At 45.1% G+C, this 25,000-nt stretch overlaps 1 protein-coding gene across 5 annotated transcripts in view; it reads left to right on the forward strand.

The window, feature by feature from the left end:
- LOC133135860 (non-muscle caldesmon-like) overlaps positions 1 to 25,000 on the forward strand; it is a 62,271-nt gene that overhangs the window by 23,337 nt on the left and 13,934 nt on the right. For 2 of the 5 annotated variants that reach the window (XM_061253174.1, XM_061253177.1), the window contains exons 1-8: positions 6,233 to 6,403; positions 9,336 to 9,442; positions 19,646 to 19,792; positions 21,638 to 21,902; positions 22,285 to 22,437; positions 22,675 to 23,493; positions 24,360 to 24,401; positions 24,589 to 24,633. In XM_061253174.1, coding sequence (XP_061109158.1) covers positions 9,351 to 9,442; positions 19,646 to 19,792; positions 21,638 to 21,902; positions 22,285 to 22,437; positions 22,675 to 23,493; positions 24,360 to 24,401; positions 24,589 to 24,633 — 1,563 coding nt within the window. In that variant the 5' untranslated portion in view covers positions 6,233 to 6,403; positions 9,336 to 9,350. Of the gene's footprint in view, positions 1 to 6,232; positions 6,404 to 9,335; positions 9,443 to 19,645; positions 19,793 to 21,637; positions 21,903 to 22,284; positions 22,438 to 22,674; positions 23,494 to 24,359; positions 24,402 to 24,588; positions 24,634 to 25,000 lie in introns of those variants that run through there. The other 3 variants (XM_061253176.1, XM_061253178.1, XM_061253179.1) reach the window with 3 other exon arrangements.

A 25,000-nucleotide genomic window follows, 5' to 3' on the forward strand; every position in this document is an offset into this window, starting at 1 on the left:
ACTATTATTATTATTATTATTATTATTATTATTAGAACTGTATAGGATCTGGTGTAATACTACAGCGAGAATGAGAAGCAGCAGCCGGTGGAGGTGTGTAGACACACCGACGGAACAAAGGGAAGCCTTGTTTTGGCAACACTTGTGCCTTTTCTAGCGGTATATTTAGTTACAGCTTAGCGACTTCAGAAAGAGGCTCTGATCCAGAAATGAGTGGGTGGCAGTGGGGACCCGGTCGTGCAGTCTTCCTGGATGTAGATCAGACCGGGTCTGCTCTATGCGTCCCAACAGCTGCCTTTACCTCGCAATTTAGCCCCCCAGTGACAGGGTGGTAAACGGAAAAAACCCCGGTTAAAAAGCAGAAGCCACAAACAACTGGGCGGTTTCACTGCTAGTGTTGCGCGTCGAGCTATCCATGTGTAAAATAATGCTCAACGCCCTTTTCTTAAAATAAGTTCATTTAAAAATATGAAAAAAAAATAAATGAAATACATGAAAAAGACAAGACCTTGGCAATGTATTTCTATTAGTATGGGGGTACAAACGGTTGTGTCACTCAAAGTCTTAATTAGGTGCCACTGATTTCCTTCCACAGTCCAAAGACATGCAGGTTAGGCTACCTGGGGTGTGTGTTTGTGTGTGTATGTGTGTGTGTGTGTGGGGGGGGGGCAGTTGCTGTAAATGAGCATGTGTGCTCAGTCAACCTACTGTGTGTATTTAAAGGTTAAATTAAATTACATTTACATATTTAAATTAGTCAAGTATAATCCGGTGCTTATGAGTGTTCCACTTTAATGGCCAGCTCAGAAGAACTGATGTACACTGGGTGCACCTAACAATTTATGAAATATAACCCCCATTCCCCATATGGTATAATAACATGCTGTAAACAGACCTTTGGACCTGCATCTGCAATGCAGATCGTTGCTTTAGAAAAAACAAAAAATCTGAATTTGACCTTTTCAAATGCCCTTCTTGTCAACTGTCATAACCCAACAATTTTTCCATATTAAACACATTTAAAATGAAATATTAAAATGTAACTGAAACTGTCAGCGTTCAGCCTGGATTACGCTGTGTATTCCAATAAAATCATTTAGCGTGCAAGAACCCAAACGCTGGCAGTTAGTGCTCCGCTGTTTGTGGTCTTGTTTGGGGGATGACATCCAGCGCTTGAGCATCTTACCTCCCTATACTATTGAAGACATAGGGATAATTAACACAGGGGCATTGTGGGAAGAGGTGCAGTGGTGTCGGAGGACCCCGGGAGGGGTAAACGCACAGCCATTTTTGTGCTAAAAGCTCCACCGCACCCACAGAGATGACTCTGGATTTTTTTCCAGAATGTTCTGAATGAAAGCCAACACACAAGACGGCAGTTTACACAGTACACAAATAACTATTCGTTCATAGGCCAGGGCATAAAAGAAACAAAATTAGCATTTGCCGAACAAAAGAAAAAACACTTTTAAAAGAAATAAAAGTCAAACAGACCCAATGGGCGTACTAATGTACCATGACTTTTGGCAGTAAGTGATCCACGAAACGTTGCCAAATCTTTTAAAAGTAGTTTCTAGTGCAAGAGAAGCAAATGAATTGTAATGACCGCATTTAAACAACTTTGTATCCGTGTACTTGGCCGATACCTCGCGCTCTGATACACATTAGTCTGATTCCTCTCTGGAGCTACGGCGACTGTGCGTGCCGACTTTGGGAGCGAGGAGGTGGTGTGGCCACACGACACATCTCATTTGGGAACGGAGATAAAATTCATATTTTCTTTCCAAGACAATAAACTCCAGCGGCAGTGGAAGAGGGAAGTTGAGCCGAGCGGTGTTAACTGGACGTTCACAGCGAAAGGGTGCCGACTCACAGGCGAAAATGTGACATAAATGTGAGGGAATGCGCTCCCTTCATTCTGAAAGTGAAAAAGGGAAATCGCAGGAAATGGCTTTCAGTAATAGCTCATCCTCGTCCCTGTTTGGCTCTTGACAGTTTAATTAACTTCATAAGCACTAGGGGTAAAAAAATATAAAAAATAATAATCTCTTCAATATGGCACTTACAGTTGCTTAACAACACAAACATGGGCTTTGTCCCTGTAAGAACTTTTCACTTCTTATTGTTCTAAATTACCTTTGAACTCTGTTATGATTTGAAATGAATCAAACGAGTCGGGCAAATTTCCAACACTGAAACGTCTTCCAAGACATTGCACATTCTTGTGAATGAGAGGGGTTTATAACTATCCATTCATTTCATTTTTTTTTTATTGAGGGAAATTTGTCCGATGTTAGTAGCAGTGGGTAGTTCCCTTTTTCAAAAAATGTATTTCTGTCTTGAAAATACAGAATTGTTGTTGAAATGAGTCAAACGTACTCTTACCTCATTGGCAATATTTTAATCTTATTTAACCAAAAAAGTCAACAAAATAAGATTTAAGTCTCAATATGAGACTAAAATACTTTAAGTTGTTGGTTGACTTGGTTTTTTGCAGTGCACACTTGGGGACATAGCAGGAAGTGGTGTTGAGCTAGTCTTTTCAGCGGCCACACTAGTGGAGTGCAGCTGTCACACAAGTCGTGGTCAGGGACACAGTTTGTGAAGTGTGCCCATGTGTAGCATGCATGGTGGTGCAGTGGATAGCACTGTCGCCTCACAACCGGAAGGTCCTGGATTTTTGGATCCTGGTTTGAATGGTTTGGTCTGAATCCTGACTGGGGCCTTTCTGTGTGGAGTTCTGCCAGGTACAGTTTCCTCCTCACAATCCAAAAACATGCCGATTAGGGCGGATGACAGGGTGATAGTGTAAATCAACGTGCACTCAGTTAACCTACCCTGTGTTAATAAAGGCTAAATTACATTACATTAACTAAGAAATGTAATTATTTTTTAATACGAAAAGGCAAATTTCCGTTGAAGCCTCTGATGGCCGCTGAAGGAGCGTTCTGCCACATCGCAGTGCTGCAGGGAGGCCCCGGCTGGAATCTTTATGGGTGCGCTCAGGTTGTTAGTGTCGAGTTTTTAAAGGGGATTTATGTGCGTATAAAATGAAATCTCACACTGCAGGACCTGGGTGCTGTTGGGAAGTCTGGGGAAAGCTGAGGAGCTACTGAATTAAACAATGCACAATGTACGATTATTATTATTATTATCATTATTATTATTATTAGAATTAGTAGTTGTGGAACCTGTAGGAAAAAGTTGGATAGGGGAAGGTGAAATTTAAAGAGCAGCTTGTAAGTCCTGTAGCAATTGTTATTATTACCGAGGAGGGTCATTTAGCTTCTTCTAATATTGGAAGGGGGAGTGGAAATGTCCCAGCTACTGTATATTGTTGTATTATTATTATGTATTATTACTTGTAGTATTGCACAAGGAATTCTCATTAATAGTTTATGCAGCTGTGCCTGTATTTGTGATTAGCTTGCATTTGCAATGGTGCACCCATGTAATGTAGCCTGAATTTACTTCCATTTGATTCCAGCATTCATTACACACAACCCAAAAAGTGTTTTTTTTTTCATAAAAACAGTGATCTGATCCCTGAGTTTGGTGGACTTTGCCAGCACCTTTAGGAAATTCACAGAAGCATATTCACAGTAAATAAAGGCTCCCTCTGCTCTCTGTGATTCATTTTCATCGCGTTTCTGCTAAAAACGTTTTGTTGTCGTCGTCGCTTCCTTCCTCCCATCATCTGGACACAATTTTTTTAAATTACGTTTCCAATCCCTCGGAAAACACAAAACACTTGTGCCCCCCTTTCCTCCCGTTCCACCACACCGGTCCCCTCTCCCCCAGTCGAGCACTAATCTACAGACACCACCCCTCTCCCCCATTCGAGCGCTGAGCTACAGACACCACCCCTCTCCCCCAGTCGAGCGCTAATCTACAGACACCACACCGGTCCCCTCTCCCCCAGTCGAGCGCTAAGCTACAGACACCACCCCTCTCCCCCAGTCGAGCACTAATCTACAGACACCACCCCTCTCCCCCAGTCGAGCACTAATCTACAGACACCACCCCTCTCCCCCAGTCGAGCGCTGAGCTACAGACACCACAGTGTCCCCTCTCCCCCAGTCGAGCGCTAATCTACAGACACCACACCGGTCCCCTCTCCCCCAGTCAAGCGCTGAGCTACAGACACCACCCCTCTCCCCCAGTCGAGCGCTGAGCTACAGACACCACCCCTCTCCCCCAGTCAAGCGCTGAGCTACAGACACCACCCCTCTCCCCCAGTCGAGCGCTGAGCTACAGACACCACCCCTCTCCCCCAGTCGAGCGCTGAGCTACAGACACCACCCCTCTCCCCCAGTCGAGCGCTGAGCTACAGACGCGACTGGAGGACACCGATCTGCTGACGGGCTTGCGCGGGCCTGTCTCCATCGCCCAGATGTTATGTTTTGGCGGAAAGGAGAAGCGCGAGTCGATGTCCTGACGGTGTAGGAGGCGCTCTCAGTGAGTTTGGGTGCGTGAGTTTGGGCGCGCGGGTTTGGGCGCGCGGGTTTGGGCGCGCGGGTTTGGGTGCGTGAGTTTGGGGTTTGGGCGCGCGAGTTTGGGCGCGCGGGTTTGGGCGCGCGGGTTTGGGCGCGCGAGTTTGGGCGCGTGAGTCCCGCCACGCCGCCGCAGAGCTGTAATTTTCTCTAAGTGTGGCATTACCGCTCTTTGAGTCGGCCGAAAACAGCCATTTAGCGGCGGAGGGTTGAGGGAGAGGGGCGACCCTGTGTTGTGAAGCACTTGAGGAGGGACTCAGAAGATGTAATTCCTATGAATCACGGACAGGCAGTGCAGGGCATTATTCTCAGACTGAGCGCTAGCTTTAACAAACCATGGGTGGTCTCCCTCCCTCCCGAGCAAACGCGTCCATTGCTCTCCTTTCTTAGAAGGCTCCAGTCGGGAACTTTTTGTCTCGAAAAAAGCAGTGGGCCCCCTTTCATCAACTATATCACACCCCCCTCACCACCCCCCTGCCCCCCCCCCCAACCCCAACCCCAAAACCCCCCAACCTTGGCCTCCAGTAGAGAATAATTTCATGTTCAACTATACATTCCAAATCTTGAGCTTGGACATGCATACAACATTGTGTACAAGTGGTTTTAATTGATCTCTAGTAGCAAAGAGGAGGGGGAAATAGAAGATATTTGTTTCTATTGCATGATTAGCAATGCCAGGCTGGAATATGAAATAACAAACACTTATTCACTAATCTTTCCACAAACACGCTCTGAAAGAAACAATGCAAGTGAGCACATTTAACCAGTCAATGTTTTTACTAGTTGTTTGTTATGGTATTCCCACGATGTGCACGAACATAAGGAAAGAACATATGAAAAAATAAGGTTTTGCATTCCTGTCACCGGCTGCTACGGTTCCCATCAACCTCCGGCACGTTAGCGTTTCAGTCGTGTTAGCGTTAGCGTTTCCTGGGCCTCTGTGGAAGGTGGGGAGGTTGTGGTGTGGTCGTGTTAGCCTTAGTGTTTCCTGGGCCTCTGTGAGGAGGTTGTGGTGTGGTCGTGTTAGCGTTAGCGTTTCCTGGACCTCTGTGGAAGGTGGGGAGGCTGTGGTGTGGTCGTGTTAGCGTTAGCGTTTCCCGGGCCTCTGTGGAAGGTGGGGAGGCTGTGCTGTGGTCGTGTGGGGGGGGGGCGGAGGGGAGGGCGATGCGAGACCCGGTCGGTCGAAGGCGATGCTTTAAGGTCAGAGCGCACCTCTCGCTCTCGGCCCCTGGGCTTCCTGTCTGAGGCCCGCGGTGCTGTTTTAGGGCCGGGATGCCAGAGGAAGTGGAGCTCCGAGTCTGACTGGGATGGAGGAAGCAGTCTGTGAGAGCCCAGCCTTAGCTCACCAGATTCCACCACTGACTTCAGCTAACCAGTGACAGCTCTGTAAACAATGAGTGAACAAAACGTCTTCAGGGGGGAAAGGGGGGGGGGGGCAGTGAGAAAGGGAGCGAGGAGGGGGAGAGAGAGAGAGGGAGAGAGCAATGAGAAAGTGAGAGAGGGGGGAGAGAGGAGGGGGAGAGAGAGAGAGAGGGAGAGAGAGCAATGAGAAAGTGAGAGAGAGAGGGAGAGCAGTGAGAAAGAGAGAGAGGGAGAGAGAAGCAGAGAGCAGGGCGAAAGAGAGAGAGCCGTGAGAGAGCTGAGAGAGAGGGGGAGAGGGAGAGAGGAAGTCAGAGAGAAGGGAGAGAGAGGGAGAGGGGAGGGATAGCCAAAAGGGAGAGGAAGAGGGAGAGGGAGAGGGGGGAGAGAGAGAGGGAGAAAGCGAGTGAGGAGGCAGGCTTTTCCTTTTCTGGTAGTTATCGCTGGTGAAAGGCAGAGCAGGAATCCTTTGTCCTGCTGCGGGTGAGATATACGCCAGACAGAGGAGGTGGTGGGGAATCGTTCATGGGCTAAGCAGCGACAGAGCTAAGGTACGCAGGACATTTCTTACCCCTCCCCGTGCGCTTTCTCGCAGAGAGATTTACGGTGTAAGGTTCGGGTGTTTTTTTCTTTTTTTTTTTCTTGGGTGGTCCAAGGGTAAGAGAGTTTAACACACCCTTGGCGTTTTAGCACGAGTGCGTTTCTGCTACTGATTGAGTTAACATCCTGCCGTTTCTCCCGCGACGTCCTCCCTCCCCGTCCCTCTCTTTCTTTCCGAACTCTCCGGGTTTTCCGGCGCGGTGAGATCTGGAGATTAGCGCAGGTATTTACACGAGGCTGCGGGGCATGGGATTGGGAATGTTATCGCAGACACGAAGGCCCTCATAACTTCAGAAACAAATTTGTTTTGCACGTCTTTGAGCGTTCACATAGTGAGCATTTCTGTTTGTGGGGACGGCCCGTCCCTCTCCTAAAACTGCAGGGTTCACTGCCTTGAGTTTGAGAACTATTTTTGAAACCTTATTGTGTTTGTCAACGTGCCAAATTTGACCAAACAGAATGTCAGCCTGTCTACTGAGAATTGGAGAGAATTGGCGCACGGTGTCTTTGAGATCTTTTCCTGTCGTTGGTTGAAAGCCTGCATTTGTGTACATTGCATCTTTTAGGTGCATCAGCTGAATGCTCAAAAGTCACCAAATCTCAAAAGCGTGCAAAATGAACACAACGCTTTGCTGGTTATCGGGTATTACGAAGAACCTTAAACCGCACTGTATTTTCAGATACAGATGAGTTTTCATAAGTTCATAATTCTTGGAGAAATGCCAACTATGACAAAACACCTCCTCTGGAGTGAGAATGAAGGCTGGATGTAAAAAAACGGTGAAAGAATTGGGTCAAATATGAATTATCTTTAACGGACATTCGTTTAACCAAACGACCCCTTTTGGAGGAGCAGGATTCAGCTGTGGCTTTGGCTGGGTATCTCTGGCTGACTGGGCTCTGCTATCTGTACCTTGACTTCCTCTTCGGAGGGACGGGGCTCAAGAGACAACAGGATGCTGGACCCGGGCGGGGCCCTGCATGCCAGAAGCTTGCCAGATGTGCTGAAAATAACCACTCAGCAAACGCACATCATTTCTGCGCAAGAATGTCAACACAGTGCTTACCACAAAAACCCTGCAGTAACACTCTCAAATAGAGTTTATGGGTTAAAAAAAGAGGTCAACGGATGTTTAAACTCATGTTTAACGAGTACTTTCTCAATACCATGAGTGTATTCACATTTATATTCAATTCAATTCAATTTTGTTTGTGCAGCATTATTTACAGAAGACTGTCACAACGATGCTTTGCAGAGTAAAATGTATATGAGGATGGATGGTACATTGCTAAATAATTTTTTTTTTTTATTAAGCACATGAAAACATATACAGTGTGTACCTTTTTTTACCATTTGACGCAAGACCCACAAATAAAGAATAAGAGTTTATGCATTAAAAATAACAGGGTTCAGCAGTTGGTCAGTCAGACGCATGTAGAGGATGTATATACTCCGCTAGTGTATCCCTGAGGGTCGCCAGCCCCCAGCGGACCGTCTGCAGGGTTGAGGTGGGTCACAAGATGCATGTGAAAAACACGTCCTCTCATTCCATATTTGAACATATGTGCGGCTAACGTTTGAGTAGGGGTGGGGTCAGAGAAAATGTCTACACTCTTGGGGTGGCGGGGGCTTTGGGGGGTGGCGGGGGGGCTCAGAGGAGTTTAGGAACAGCCATGTAGCCCCCTCCATGGGGAGAGAGAGAGAGCATGGAGGACTATTTTGAGAGTGACTGTTTGTGTGAAAGCGCACCGGAAAAGTCCTGTCGCTGCAGATCCCCCTGTGCTCATCACCTTCGATAAAACTGCAGGTGATGAGCAAATTCTGCCACGAGGAAGTGACAGGGCCCTTCCTGACGGCACACACAGATGTTATTGTATCTGCAGTCTGGGTTCCATTAAAACCCGCCCTCGACTTTAACTCTCATTAAAACGCCAAGCACTTGTCCCTTTTCATCACAAACAGTTGTTGGCGAGGTTTCACTGCTTTGGAAAAGGAAGTGACATGTGTTTTTATCAAAACCAACTCAAAACTAAGGACAAATATTTATGTCCAGAAGTTTTTTTTCCCTTTTCTCCTCCTTATAAAACATTACTCCCGTCCATCATGCAAATTCATTTAATCCAAAACACAGTATGTTGGCCAAAGAAAAAAGTAAAACATGCTGTCAAACACTTTGACACCTGAGCACTGAGTTTTTGTTTTATGGAGTGTGATTAGCATTAGCTAATAGCGATGGCTAACAGTGATGGTTAACGGTGATGGCTAAGTGCGATGGCTAAGGGCGATCAGTAACTGTGATGGCTAAGGTCAATGGCTAACAGTGATGGTAAATGGCGATGGCAAACAGTGATGGCTAAGGGCGATGGCTAACAGTGATGGCTAATGGCGATGGCTAACAGTGATGGCTAATGGCGATGGCTAACAGTGATGGCTAATGGCGATGGCTAACAGTGATGGCTAATGGCGATGGCTAACAGTGATGGCTAATGGCGATGGCTAACAGTGATGGCTAAGGTGATGGCTAACAGTGATGGCTAAGGTGATGGCTAACAGTGATGGCTAATGGCGATGGCTAACAGTGATGGCTAAGGGCGATGGCTAACAGTGATGGCTGAGGGCGATGGCAAACAGTGATGGCTAATGGCGATGGCTAACAGTGATGGCTAATGGCGATGGCTAACAGTGATGGCTAAGGTGATGGCTAACAGTGATGGCTAAGGTGATGGCTAACAGTGATGGCTAAGGTGATGGCTAACAGTGATGGCTAAGGTGATGGCTAACAGTGATGGCTAATGGCGATGGCTAACAGTGATGGCTAAGGGCGATGGCTAACAGTGATGGCTGAGGGCGATGGCTAACAGTGATGACTATGTCCTTTTCAGCCTGAAAGGGGGAGCATGGATCCAGTGGCCATTATGGAAGATGACTTTGAACGTCGCCGGGAGATGAGGAGGCAAAAGCGCGAGGAGATGCGTCTGGAGGCGGAGAGGTAAGGTGCACCTGAGTGCAGGTAGAACCAGGTCAGCCTGTGTAGAACCGGGTGAGCCTGGGTGGAACTTGGCTAGTCTGTGTAGAACTGGGTCAGCCTTTATAGAACCAGGTCAGACTGTATGTGGATCGGGTCAGGCTGTGTAAAACCAGGTCACAGCCTGTGTGTAGAACCGGATCAGCCTATGAAGAATCGGGTCGGGCTGTGTGGAATGCATTGGTGCCAGCATCAGATCCAGTCAAATCAGCAAAAAGGCAACAGAAATAAGATTTTAAGTCTCAATATAAGACTAAAATGCCTGTTGAGATTGGCTCATGTTGGTTAGCCATTTTGCACATCAAGAGACGCAACCGTCTTGCCAGGCTATTGACCAAGGTCCCCAGCCATAGGGAGCAGTCCTGCTCTCACTGCAGCTCAAAGTGACGTGGTCTTCTGTAATAGATGTTCTGGAGCTCGCTCACATTTCCAAACTCATGTACATGATCTCTGCTGTGTGAGTGTTCATGCAACCCTTGCCTCGCTCAGTCAGTGTCTAATCTGGGGCCGCGATCGTTAGGGGCAGCGGTAGATAAAAGCATTTAGTGGACACATAAAGCTCTGTCAAACAATGCGTGTGATTTAGGGTTATGGTAGGTACAGGAAGATTTCAGTCTGAGCGGAGTCCGCCGGGAGGGTGGAGTCTGCTACGGCCCTTAAGTGCATTACCTATGCGGCCGGCGTGCTCTCAGCCGTCTGAAACACCTCCAGCCCCACCTTCTAGTGCTCAAGATGGCCTCTGATCTTCACGCCAAGTTGGAACCAGTGAGCCCCCCCCCCACGTTGTTGGACTTACTTCAAGGTTTTGGGATTTTTTTTAAAGAAAAACAAAAGGACAGTCAATATCTACTGGCCGTCCTCCTCCACTTTCCGAAAGATGTTAAGAATGTCTCCGTAACGAGTCTCAATAACCCTCACCCCGCCTGTCCCACGGACAGAGAGATGTTGCATCTCAGATTGAAATAAATAAATAAGTCTTTCAACTCCCACTTCTCACTAGTTATGCAGGATATCTTTAGCCCCAATAATGCAACGTTTCAGGAATGCTAGTTTTCCTGCCAGTGGGTGGTGGTGGTGGAAGGGGGGTCAATTCAGTTCTTGTCCCCATGAGAATTTCTGTCCAAGCATCATCTCATTTTGTTTGTGGTCAGGATGATTGGAAGGGGGGGCTCCTGGCACGGACTGGCAAATGTGTAGCCTATACGCTCATTAGGCTATAATCAATGTAGAGGTGTTTTTTACTTTTTAACTGAAGCAATTCAGCACTATACTAGACATAAAGGTGTGCAAAGTGCCTGAAAAGGTATGCTGGGGTGGTACCCTATAGATACATACATTTATACATGTAATGAATTAGTACCTTTTTTGCTTGGTAAATTCATTTGTACCCAAAGATAACATTACTGTACTTTCAGGGTACATTTGGAACCTTTGATCCTTGAAGAACAGAAATGTACCTCTACTGTCACTGTAATTGAACCGGCACCTTTTGGGTAATAAGCCCAGTTCTCTAACTATTATAGCACCCTGGCACAGATCGGTTTCCCTGTTAGTCAGCGACAGAACGGCGACTGTCGGTAAATCTCCCCTAATCTGGGGCCTCTGCCCAAGAAGTGTCAGTTACAGCGATGCAAAATAGCACTTTACAGCTCAGCTCAAATCTGGACATGTTGACAGGCCCGTTTCATACATTTGCCAGGATATTTGATAGTTGACAGTTGCTAACAAGAGTTGTTGATTCTCTCACTTCTTGCTGGGCTGTTTCTGGCCCTATGAGACTAAGTTTCTGCACATTTGAGCTACTATCTTGATTGGCCAAATTGCCTGAAATTTTGGTTTTGCTGGATCTCTCTCTTCCACATGCAAGACTCTTGAGTAAATCTGGCCTTAAATGTCCTGTAGATACTGGCTGCTCTTCTAAACTGGGTGAATGCACGTATGGACCTCGTTCTGTTTGCCATTCAGGACCATATGCTAAATGTAACGCTGTGTAAATTTAATGTAATGTGAATGAAGTGTAATGTTTTGGCTCCACTGCAGTCAGACAGAAGGCCATAAAGATGCCACTGTTAGGGTGGGCAGAGCAGTGCTAAATAGGGTGTTCAGTAACAGCTAAAGGGAATAGCACCGCCTTTAGAGAAAATGACCTGAAATTAATTGGATTCAAAATTCCTCATTGGTGCGGGGCTTCAAGATGGCTCATCCTGGTAAGGCACTGTTTCAGTATGTGGATGGGCCCCATAGTCTGGTATCTTTTAAGGCTGTGTTCCAGTGTGTGGATGGGCACCATGGTCTGGTATCTGTTAAGTCTCTGTTCCAGTGTGTGGATGGGCCCCATGGTCTGGTATCTGTTAAGGCTCTGTTCCAGTGTGTGGATGGGCCCCATGGTCTGGTATCTGTTAAGGCTCTGTTCCAGTGTGTGGATGGGCCCCACAGTCTGGTATATGTCAAGGGTCTGTTCTAGTCTGCTTGCAAAAGCTTCCCAAGAAGTGACGTCTTCAACTGGTGGACTGTGAGCGCAACTAGTAGTCTCTAAGCTCAACTGGTGGAGTATGAACTCTAGGTAGAAAACAGACGGTGGCGTGACATCATTGCAGAGGAGAGCATAATGCTCGTCTACGCTCATCTGAAAATAGCAGGGGCTGCTGCACCAATGAATACGATTGAGTTTTCCGAATATGAGGGGGTAAAAGCATGAACGAAAACCACATGGAACGTTATGCATATGTTTCAATTTGGAATTCCCAGTTGTATTCACCAGCAATTCTGGTGAATACAGTTTGGTATTCTAAACTGGGGGGGGGGGGACATGGAAAAACCACATTATGGATATTTTTCAATTTGCAAGTTGAATTTCAATTCATTTCCTGAATAAAGAGGAACTGAACTGAGTCCAGGTGGACTGGGTTGAATTTCCTGGACAAAGGGTCAGAACACCCAGTTCTGCCCACATAATGGAGTTAGCATTTTTGGCACTGCAGATATTACACACATTCATATTGAGAAAACCATGTCAATCTGCCACGTCAATGCTTGGAAATGTTCGCGAACACTGGCTTTCGCCTTTTCGTATCGAAAGACCATGATTGGGTTGCTGTACAGCATGCTAACACTTCCATATATGGGAAATTGCATGCCATGTTTACTTTTATTACGCTTGTAAATTACCTTTGTTGATCTGGTTTCTGTCATGAATTGCAGTTAAAAGTTGGAAAAGGACCGGCTTGAATAAGCTTGAGCTTTTACAGCAACTGAAATGAGCCAGTTCAGGGCCAAAAGGCACATGCCAAATTTTTAAACGATCTGCATTTTCTTACGCTAGAGAAACTAATTGCTTAAAAGTAATTGAGTAGTAGGTTGAACGTGGCAGTCTATAAATTCATTTAGTGGTTTGTTTTCACAGCACAACATGAAATCAGCTGCATTTCTGCTGTTGGCACCTTGAAACTACACTGGAAAATTTGGAACTGTCAAGCGTCAAGAATAAAATGCTAAATATGGAGTTTTGTAGAAATGTAACAGTAGTCGTTTTTTGTTGTTTTGGGCATGTATGATTGCAGAGGGTTATTAAAGATTGTTTATGGTTGAGTGGGCAGATGACATGCTAGTTTAATTTTAGAGGAACATTTGACAGGCTTGGATTCAATTATTATTATAAATATTATTATTATTATTATTATTATTATTATTATTATTTTAAACCCTCTTTGTTCATATTTGTTCAAGTTAATATTGGTTATTGTTACTACATTTTCTAAACTTCTTTTAGTGAAATTAAACATGTTATTTGTAAGTTAAGAAAAATATTGAGACTTCATTCTAAATTAAACCACAAAAAAAAACTGCTACTTTTCAAACCATCATCATCTATTAAAAATCAATCCATTTGATTTGGCGAAACCTCATCGGGTAGACGCGTTTCTCCGGGGATTCATAGACGGTGAGATCGCCAGGCCCGAGCAGTAAGAATGTTTACTGTGAGGGTGGCGCGGGTGGTTTTCCGAGTTGCTGGAGTTTCCCTTCCCTCCCGATTGTGCTGCGCCGGCCAGCCATATAAGGGCCGTCGGGCGGGAGGACGGATCGCATCAGCTCCTGGTGGGAGTCTGAGGAGGACTGATCTCTGACGTCCGGCCCCGTCACCGCCACTTCACTTCTGCCGTTTTAAGGAAAGCAAGCTGCGGTCCCCCCCCCCCGCTCTTCCACCTGCCCCCCTGTTTTTTGTCAGAGTTCACTTTTCCATATCTGAGGTCCAGACAGGTTTTCGCAGGCAATCTGCATCACTTACAGTGAGGAGCAGTGCGCCTGCCAGTGCCAACTTTATCTCACTACCCTCGTGTTCCCGTAGATTAGTTCAGTTGTTTGAGGCGTAAACATTCCCTTTAAGTGGCCTCGTTGTCAGCACATAGTTAAGCCGCAAAAAAAAAGTATCCTAATAAGCAAGGCGTCAAATCCACAACGCGGTTCTGGGATTACGTATAGATCTACAACTGTTTCACATTATTTGCCTTCTTCAGAACAGTGTGTGTAATTGTTGCCTTCAACTTAAACGTTGGTTTTAAAAGCTGGGCTGTGGTGTGCGTGACTCTTCTTGCCAAAAAAAGCAAATGGAAATACACTGACGAAGAGTAGGCCGCAGTCGTTTAAAATCTCGCTATGATATGATTTTTAAGGTCAAGTGATTGAAATAGCATCTTGATAAACACATCGTTAACAGTGAGGAAACGATATGCTGGGAACCAGGGGACTGAAAGTGTAAAATTAGCTGGCCCCATTACTAATCCATATAACATTTATGTTATGATGATTACTTACCATGTTGGCTAGGTAAGGCCAATGGACCACATGCAGAATGTAAAGCTCTACAAATTCCATGTCCATGTACGTCTATGTATTGATGGTTTACTTCCTGTGAGCTACTGCCAGTGTATTAACTTTTCCACCATTCACTGAGATTACCTTAAAATTGCTAGTTTTTAATCCGTTTGTTGTGGTCGGTTTCTTTGATCAGTTAGAAGCCAGGGCAAAGATGACCAGACACACACCGCGTCAAACCTCTTAAGCGGATAGGCTACAGCGACAAGCTTGTGACCAGCAGAAAAAAACAAGTCTAATAAATACCTAATAAAGTGCTCAGTGAGTGTATTTTATAGATAATTTATAATCGTTCAGTGTCTGCTGAATGACTTAGGCTGAAGTGCTTTGCCCCAAGGGATAATGGAAGGCTAATTATTTTACCATGGGAACAGAACTTCCAACATATAGCCAATTTTTCTTCTACTCCCAGCCACTTTTCAGGAGTATCAGACATATCGAGGTGGTCTTTGCTGCGTCGTAACAGTGTGAGAAACTTTCAGAGGAACAGCTGCAGTTTCTCGCTAAAAACCACAGATTGCCAAGCAAACTGCAATAGCAACAACAAAACAACTAAGCCATATACAGCACAGGAAAAGCTAAAAGTGTAACCCAGGAAACGCTTTTGGGTTTTGTTCCAAGGAAACACATTCGATTTTAAACTTATTGTCAAAGTGTCTGGACTCATTTGTGTTTTTAGTCTTTCCTGGTTATGTGGTTTCGTTATTTTAATGGACACAGAAGTGGTTTTGTAGCTCACAAATCGAACTCTTAACTACATTCCTTCTCAGGAGAAAAGGTTCTTTAATGATAAAACTGTAGTTTTAGTGTTTTTCTCAGCTGTTGTTGTCATTGGGAATGATTAGCAGAAAGAGCTTGTAATTATGTTGTCACTTCCTCCCCAGGAACTTTTTTTATGGCCTTGGTGCATTCCTTATTACCCACACTTTTCATTAACATGCATTCATACAACAGCTTTCTCCATCTAAAACGTTAACTACTGCCTGCTATAGCGCTGCCGAGTTCCCTGCTATAAACTGTAAACTATAAACTATAAAGAGCAAAGGTCAAATATAATGACCATTTTCCTCCACTGTTTGTTTAATTCCACAGTGTATGTATACATGGCAGCATTTAATGGCGTATCCATATATGCCTTTCTCTGTTGTGGTATTCTGCTGTATGTATTACGGTTTATGCATTATGTATACCGTACGTGTCACTGTACAGCTCAACAGATACAAGATAAGCAGGAGGGTCAATGCTAAATTAAATAGCCTGTGCAGCAGTGTCTCTCTTGACCTTTGACACAGGAAGTGAAGTGAGTAGGGAGGCTGTGGGTCTTCGGTGATTAGCTTTGCAGATGTAAACTTCCTACCGTGTGTTGTCTGCGTGGAGAAAGTTTTGTCTCAGGACGGGCCTTGCTTGCCGCTGGACAGTGGGGCCTGCAGTGGCCCTTCCTCCTCCACCCACAGACTGGGAGAGCTCAGCTGTGCCAGCATGGAGGCCATCTGTCTGTATAGCACTGTGGGCCCTGCTGAACAAAAACAGCGCAAGCTAGGTTTTGAAACAGCTGGTAGCTAGTTGAGTAGTTCAGACCAGCTCCCAGCTCGACGTGGTTTAGCTGGCTGAGCAGTTCAGACCAGCTCCCAGCTCTACATGGTTTGACCAGCTAAAGCTATGTTTTGAAACAGCTGGCAGCTGGTTGACTAGGTAGTTAGCTCAGACAAGCTCATACCTAGCTCGACAAGCTTGTGACCAGCTTAACCAGCTCAAGTTTTAAGATGGCCAAGGCTGGCATCTCTGGACTTTACAGGAGAGGATTGTTTTATTCACATTTGTTAGTAAGTCAGGGGGCATGCCAACTTAAGGAATACGAGTTCAGGCTGCTCCTTAGTTCACATAGTTCAAATATTTACTTTTTTTTTCTTTTTTTTCTTTTTTTTAACCAAGGCGTTGAGGAAAAAAAGCATTTACTTATTTGTTGAACAGTTAAGTCCACAGTATCGGAGCAGTTTCCCATGCACTTCTGCCGCCCGCCGGTCCCGGTGAGGCATTGTTTTAGTGCCGGAGGAGGAAAAACCCGAGGAAGACAGGCAGGCTGGTGGCTGCAGGGGCCTGCAGTTTCTCACACTCCAGCCTGGGGCCTGCTCGGCTCTGGGCTTCTTTCCCGCGTCGGAATCATCCTGCCTCCCCGCTCGGAGCGCCGGGTCAGGGAAAAAAGCTGCAGACTCTGGAATGTTTTGACTGCTGTTTTTATTTCGGAACAGAATATTCCTCCGGAATGTTCCAGTGTTCGGTGTCTGAGAGGAGGAGGGGTTTTTTTTTTTCTCTTTTTTTTCCTTTCTTCATCTACTTCTTTTTCTTTCCCTCCCTCAGGAGACAAATAACCCTCCCTGGCCATTACGCGGCTCTTTTATGGGGCAGCTTACCAATCAATGTACGTACAGTACGCATTTTCAAAAGGTTTATGAGCGCTGCCGGTGACTACAAAAATGTTCAAATTAACACTCTTAAAGCCAGCTGCAGTTCACAGTTATGGAATTGACTATGACTAGCATGACAAACTTCATAAACTATGACGTAAACACATACAGTACACAAGCGTGGTCCAAAAGTACTTATTTATAGATGATACCAAGTACAGTAGAACTGGTTGACTTGTGCCACTAACTTAGTATTACTACTTGACTAGTCGACCATTGCGGGCTCTGAAGGCAGTACTGTTGTGGCCTAGTGGAACTAGGATGTTTCTTTTTTCTCTTTTGCTGGGACTTCTCCAACAGAAACAATGCTGACATTTTTTTCAGCTGATCTTCGTTTCGACTAACCTTTCTCAGTTCACTACCCCCAATGGGGTGTGTTTAATTTCTGTTCTCTCTGAGGTCTGACCCCACCGCTCACAAACACACAGACACACATATAAACACACACACACAAATGCACACACACAGATACACACACGCATAGAGACACACAGATACACACTCACAAAAAACATACACAATCTTTCCTGTACAGACACACACAAACACAAAACACACACACTCTCACCCAGTCACACGTACACACGCACCCCACGGACACACACACAGACACCCACATACACACACACACACACACACACACACACGCACCACAACATCTGTAAATCATTCCAGGAGAAGCCAGGAAGAGCAGAGAGGAAATAATGTCCGTCCGTAATCAATGGTCCGTTTCAAACTCTCTCCCCCCCGCTCCGTGAACCTGGGGGGCTGAGGCACCGTCACGCTTACCAGGCCCCCGTGAAGGAGCCTTTCTGCCGGGCAGCGGAGGAGAGGGAGGAGAGGAGAGGGAGAGAGCGTAGGGCTCAGCGTGGGAATGAGGAGCTCTCTTGGATCCTCGGAGCAGGGCCACGGTGAAGGTCCTTCCTCTCTGGCCCGCTCTCTCTCTCTCTCTCTCTCTGTTTTTATTGTCATTTTTTAAATGTTTGGCTGCCGTTACTTCTTTGTGCTAACAGCGCTCCGGCCGCTCTATCTGACTGGAGTCATCTGGTCTCCTCTGCAGCAGGCGGTGAATGCACTTCCTCGAAGACGCGTTTTGTCAGACCACTCTGAGTGCTGTTGGAATATCTTACGAGATGCCGTTTTCATCACCGTGAATCAATTTGTGAATGAAAAACCGTGTGCAAAGTTGAACTAGCTCCTATGCTTAAGCTTTTTTTTTACCCCCACCAGAACTAAACTATTAAGAATTAGAATCCTAAGCAGTTTAATAAGCTGTTAAAATCTCTCTATGAATGTTTGCCAGTCAAGTGAAATATTTTATACACTCTGCACTGGAAGAACAAGATGGTTCTCGGAATGTTATTGTTTTCGGGGGAATGTAGCAGTCTCTCTCTCTGTCTTTCTGTCTCACTCTCTGAAATATTTAGCTTTTTGCTTTGATTAACTAAATACAGTTATGATAAGCTATGACACACACACATAAATATGTGGTGGCCCTATTAGTACTTTAATAAATAAATAAAGTTCACTTAACTCACTTAACTTTCACACTAAAATAGATGATTATGCATCGGATAGTAAAAGCACTTCAGCATACAGTACATCTCTGGCGAGTTTCTTTGGAGAAAAGCTGAAAATAATTATAAAAACAAAATAAGGAAACACAGAATTACCGAGAATTGAAAGTTGTCTGATCTTCAAAGAATCTGAGCTTTCCAGTTTCGTTTTTTCTCTCCGCTTTTCCATACTTTGGCTGATAAATCACAAGCATTTTTTTTTTTTTTTTTTTTTTACCAAAACACATGCTGCATTATCTGCACTGGAAAAAAATGGCAGATGGAGTTTTGGCCAAAAAAAAACGTATAGCTGGAGGTAAAGTACTGCAAGAACTGCTTGGCGGAAGTGTGATTGCACACAGAGATAGCCAGACCGTTACCGATGGTTTGCTTCGCCTCCAGGGGAGAACGCTTGGTATTCTGGAGGCCAGTGGTTGTGTACCCAACACGCACTCTCTGTTTACATTCCTTCCGCCCATTGAAAGTTTGGGTTCGCAAACACTGCGGGCCCCAGCTGGTTCAGCTCCATGTTTGGTAGTCTAAACGCCTTACCTCAGTACAAAAAGGAGCGTGTAAGAGAGGGGGGAGGGCTGTGTAGGCCACTCTTTAACATCAGATCTTTGGATTAGCAGAATACACGACAGTGAAGTTATCCCTGCTGTAGTTACAGCATTATCTTTAGCTTTATTAGCTTAGCGGATGCCCCTTCTCTGTGTTAACTTATGCTGACATATTCCATGTCAATTTCTTATAGTTCCAACATTTTACATTTATAATTCAGGCCAGTTAAACAGGAAAGGGGGACTTCGGTGGTCGGTGGGTCTTTATGGGGCCACCAATGGTCACTCCCGTATTTAACATATCACCTGGCTGGCCCCAGATGTCCTAAAAGCAGGTAATTGGCTTGTCTCTGTGTGGTGAGGAGTGGGGTGCACAATGACCCTCTGTCATTGGATGAAATAACATTAGCCTTCAACATTTTACCCCATTTTTCTCCCCCAATATTACATTATTACATGTTATTTGGATAGTGACTTACAGTTGATTAGACTAAGCAGGAGACCCCCTGGAGCAATGTAGGGTTAAGGGCCTTGCTCAAGGGCCCAACAGCTGCGGATCCTAACATGGCTACACTGGGGATCGAACCACCAACCTTCATGTACCTTAACCACGACGCTACAGGCTGCCCCATTACCTGTCCCATCTCATTTGTGGGGCGTTTGTGGGTTTTGTGAGCCCAGAGTATGACGTGTGTGTGCTCGTGTGTGTTCCAGAGTGAGCTACCAGAGGAATGACGATGACGAGGAAGAGGCAGCTCGAGAGCGCAGACGCAGGGCCCGGCAGGAGAGACTGCGCAACCGGGAGAACGAGGAGAACGTCGCCACGGCGACGGAGAGCACCGAGATCAACAACACCAACAGGTAACCAACGCCAACCATAACCCGAACCCAACAACAGGAAACTATCTCCAATTATAACCCTAACCCCAAAACTGGAAACTCCATGAACATGTAACTATCAGACTAACGCCAGCCATAACACTAACCCCACAACAGGAAACACTACCAACAGGTAACTATCTCCAACCATAAACCTAACCGCAGAACAGGAAACTCCACCATCAGGTAACACCAACAAATAACACCCCACCCAATCTCACCTACCCCTCAGCAGGTAACACCACCCATTAGGTAACCCCCAAAACATGACCTCCCTGACAGGTGGCTGGAACAGAATACTGGGGAGAAGTTGTACTTTCTGAACCTGGATTTTACACATCTGAGTATAATAACTTAGAAGAAAAAGTAAGGCAAATAAAAAAGGACAGTGTTGAGGCTTACTGCCCCTTACCCAGACCCAGGGAACAGAAGGGTCCGTTTGCGTGTTCCCGCTCTTTCAATAATGCATGCGTGTAACGCGCTCCCTCAGAGAGGAAACTCCGGTTGCTGTAACCGTATCCATGACGAATCGAGGCTCCGCGCGCTCTCCTCTCCGCTGTCTGTTCCTCGCCGATGGCTTCCAGCTGAGGCTCTCTCTGCGCTGGAGGACAGGGATCTCTGCAGCACAGGGGTCCAGGCCAGGCCACTGCGGGGGAAGGCACGGGTTCGGGACCTCTGGTCATATTATAGGAACAGACCCTTAAAGCTAATTTATGCCTCAGTGTCTGAACTTTCTTGGACAAGGTTTTGAATTTATAGTTCAGCGGCATTGTTACTGTAGCAACCTCAAATCTTCCGCCAGCTTTTAAGCTACGTTAACAAAATGTCTTCAGTCATAAACAAGTAGCAGTCCAAATAGCTTTGTTGCCGTGGCAACTTTTTTTTCTTAATTTCAGCCAACCAGTCACAGCTGTGCGACACTTCTGACTGGAGTCTGCAAGATCAGTTACGACAGGTGAAGTGTCAGCTTGACATTAAAATGGTCAAATTTGCATAGTTTTGGTGATACAAAAACAACTTAGTAGACCTTGACACAATAGCAATCTCACATATTAGGTCACAGTGAAGGACTCCTTACCCAACACTGTGTAATGACCATGGTAATTTTACTTCTGGTAATACTTCAGACCTTGAGAAAGTGCATCCCCCCCCCCCCCATTTAACTGAAGAAAGTGGGAGGGGCATATATTGTGCCCCCAGAAACAAGCAGATACACATTGCTCACATTCATCTGAGCACAATGGCATTGCTATCGTTAGCCGCCAGTTCTGGGCGTCTGCCGAACCGTTGAGTCAGAATTCGTTAACCTCTCGCTGGTATATGCGCGCGTAGCTGTCGGATGAGTACCCACAGTCGCACACATTTCAGCTATGTGGCGTGTAAGCAGAAATACCCGGAAAACCGCCATTCAACACCCTCACGGAACAATCCAGACTGCTGTCCGACGAGACCATTGAAGAAAAAGCGTCAATGAGCATCTGTGTCTACGGAGTGTGTGTGTGTGTGAGTGTGCATGTACAGATGCCGACTATGTGACTTCATAACTCCAGACAAAAAAATAAAAAATAAATCTATAGAATATATACTGATTGCTAACCCTTTATCCATTTCTGTGGTTTATTTAGCCTAATTGTATTTTACTTACTCAATTTTAACGGATTGACTGGCATATTGATTGACGGACTATTTATTGATTCATGTTTTGATTGATCAATTTACTGCATTATTGATCGGTTGATTATTGATATTTTGATGGAATTTCCTCTTTCGTTCATTGACACGTAGAGTGGTCTATCGTGACAGAGTGATTGATTGATTGATTGACAGTGTGACGGAGACGGTAACCACGGAGACCGAGCCAGCCACCGAGGACGACCAGGTGCTCCTGGACCGGCTGGCAAAGCGGGAGGAGCGCAGGCTGAGGAGGATGAAGGAGGCGCTGGAGAGGCAGAAGGAGCTGGACCCCACCATCGCCGACGGCAACGGGGAGACCCGGGAGGAGCCGTCTGAGGGGCGCAGGGGGCGGGGCCACGGCGAGGAGGGCGGGGAGGCGCCCGAAACCAACACCTGGAAAGAGGAGAAGAAGCAGGAGGTGAGTTGAAAATGCGTTAGTGCTCAGCGGTGTTTTTCCTTCATGGACAAGGTTGTGATTGTTATTGATGATTCTGTAATGTCTTGTGAAATTTTTTACGTGAAAATTGGTAACCGTTTTTTAAGTGTTGTTTCACATTGAGACATAAGTCATACTTTGTGGTCACCAACCCTGTTTCTTCAGATACCATCCTGTAGGTTTTCATTTCAACCCTAATTTGTCACACCTGACAAAATCTTGTTGTGGTTGGACTGAAATGGTAGGCGGGATGGTAGATCTCCAGGGACAGGTTACCACTGCTTTAATGTGTTATCCTGAGGAAAGTGTGTGTGTGTATTTTAAAATGATGTCTTATCTTCTTTCCTCAATAAACTAACTAAAGGTGGAAGAGGAGGTGCAGCCTCAGGAAGAGGAGGTGGCCGTGGAGGAGGAGAAGGAGGAGGAACCCGCAGCCGAGCCAGAGGAGCCAGGGGAGGAGGCACCGCAGGAGGAGGTGGAGGAGGAGAAACCCAGGAGGTCCTACCTGAGAGAACAGGTGTGTCATTCCTCTGTCCCTCAGTCTGGAATGTGCATTTTTACTGTACCTGTTTGAGTGAAAATATTTGTGTTGTGATATTTAGTTTTATTTGCCTTATGAATCCATATGATAAAACGAAAATCCAAAAGAATCGTGCATAGAAAACGAAGTATGACTGTTTTACTGTGGATGTTTGAGTTGTGGGGTGTTAGTTCATGAATTTGGCAGGAATTGTAACTCAATTTTATTTTATAGGAAGAGGTAGAAGAACAAACTGTCACATCAAATAAAAAGGTTGAAGAAATAGTTATTATTTCAAACACAGAGGTTGAAAAATCATTACCACCGAAAGTGGAGGTTGAAGAAAAATCAGAAATAGCAAAGAAAGAGGTTGAGGAAGAACCTTCCATTACAAAACCAGAGGCTGAAGAACCACCGGTAACATCAGAGGAAGCTAAACCTGTTATATCAATGAAAGAGGTTGAACAGGAGCTTGTGATAACCAAACATGAGGTTGTGGAGAAAACGGTGGTAGCAAAGGAAGACGTTGAAGAGAAACCTGTTATATCAAATAAAGAGGTTGAAAAAAAACCTGTGGTTGCAAAAGAGGTTGAAGTCAAATTGGTGATAGCCAACAAAGAGGTTGAAGAGAAACCAGTGACAACAAAGAAAGTGGTTGAAGAGAAACCAGTGACAACAAAGAAAGTGGTTGAAGAGAAACCAGTGACAACAAAGAAAGTGGTTGAAGAGAAACCAGTGACAACAAAGAAAGTGGTTGAAGAGAAACCGTTGATTGCAAAGAAAGAGGTTGAAGAGAAACCGGTGATAGCAAAAAAAGACATTCACGAGAAACCTAAGATAGGGAAGAAAGAGGTTGAAGAGAAACCGGTGATAACAAAGAAAGCAATCGAAGAGAAACCTGTTTTATCAAAGAAGGAAGTTGAAGAGAAACCGGGGATAGGAAAGAGAGGTTTTCAAGAGAAATCTATGACAGCAAAGAAAGAGGTTGAAGATAAATCTTTACTATCAAAGAAAAAGGTTGAAGAAAAAACGACTTTATCAAAAAAAGAGGAGGTATTGTTAAGATGCTTATATCAGTTGAGTGAGATCCACTTGAGCCAAGCTGCACCCATAAGCTGGATAACTCATTTCTGACCAGAATTTAATGTATTATTTCAAAATGGCATAATTGAAATGAAAAAAAAAGAAAATCATGCTTTTGAATCAACTGGCCTCTTGAGATTTGACTTATCCAGACCTAAACACTTATTTTATATTTGTGCGTGTTCGAATGGCATTTCTTCACTGTTTGCAGCTCCACGTGTGACAAAAATACTATACTATGTGATATAAACTTAAGCATTCTCAAATACTTCAGGTATACTATAGTGTGTTTCCGCTTGGGAATGCTGTGTGACGGGGGCACGGTGTGTTGTTTTCCGGCACTGATAAGAAGCAGCACTGCGATTTGCGGTCACTGTGTTTGGTCACGAGTGCAGTGGTTGAAGTGGAGGCTGTGCTTTTCCACTTGTCTTGACGCCAGTCTTGTGGGGTTTTTTTCCATCGTGTTTCACTGCTTCAGCTCTCCTGCTGCACTGGGCTCACTCAGTTGGGCTTGGCCGAATTCAAACACCTTTTTATAGACACATTGGCTGGCATTCAATCAAAATTTGTCCTTATCTTGGCTTGCAAGTAACGGCAAGCATTAAATATTTTTTTCTTGACAATTTTCAACATGGCGAGTACGTTTTAGTGATTGCCGATCTTGCCAAGATGTCTTTGTGAAGGAATAATAATGCTTTTACAGTAATTGCTATTTTATGTTAAGCTCAAGTGTTGAGTGAATCTCAGCCTGTGTCTCAAGTCATGATCCTAATCCTATTTGCAGATCTTGCCAAATGGTTATGCTTACTCAGTTTTCCACCTTTTTTTCCACCAAGGCAATAGAGGAGAAATCTAAAAGGCCCTTCATGAGAGAACAGGTAATAGCTGTGTCACAGTGTGTGTGGCTGAAGCCCTGTACTGAGTGTCACTTCTGATTGGAAGTTCCAAACGTTTTTGCTGTTTCTGGGGGGGGGGGGAATGGAATCGCTTATGCTTTAAGGGCTGAGTTGTTCTTAAAAACTCGCCGTTTATTTCTGAGAATTAAATGTTGTGTTATTTTAACAGGAGGCTGTGGAGGAAAAGACAAAAAGGTCAATCCGAAAAGAGGAGGTGAGTCTTTTGTTATGCGTCTGGTTATGCAGTCAATGAAGGAAACCTATCAACATCTTTCAAGAGGGACGATGCTGAAATATTATACTTTTTCCTGCCATTGTTACTCAGTATTACTTAAACTTGAACCAAAGGGACTGGTTTACCATTTAGTACACGCAAAAACCTGTAACATGAACAATGATTGGTCATGGTATTTGTTTTCCACCAATCATTGGTTGTGTTATTAGTTTTGCATGTGTTTAAAGGTTTTCCATGTGATAAAGGCTCAAAGTGAATTAGTCCGTCATAAATATCAGGCTTTGTGAACTAACCATGAAGTTGGATCACAAGTAGTAGCTCACAAGACCAGGCGTGATACGGTGCT

Source organism: Conger conger, chromosome 8, assembly GCF_963514075.1.
Source record: "Conger conger chromosome 8, fConCon1.1, whole genome shotgun sequence".
NCBI classification, from domain to species: domain Eukaryota; kingdom Metazoa; phylum Chordata; class Actinopteri; order Anguilliformes; family Congridae; genus Conger; species Conger conger.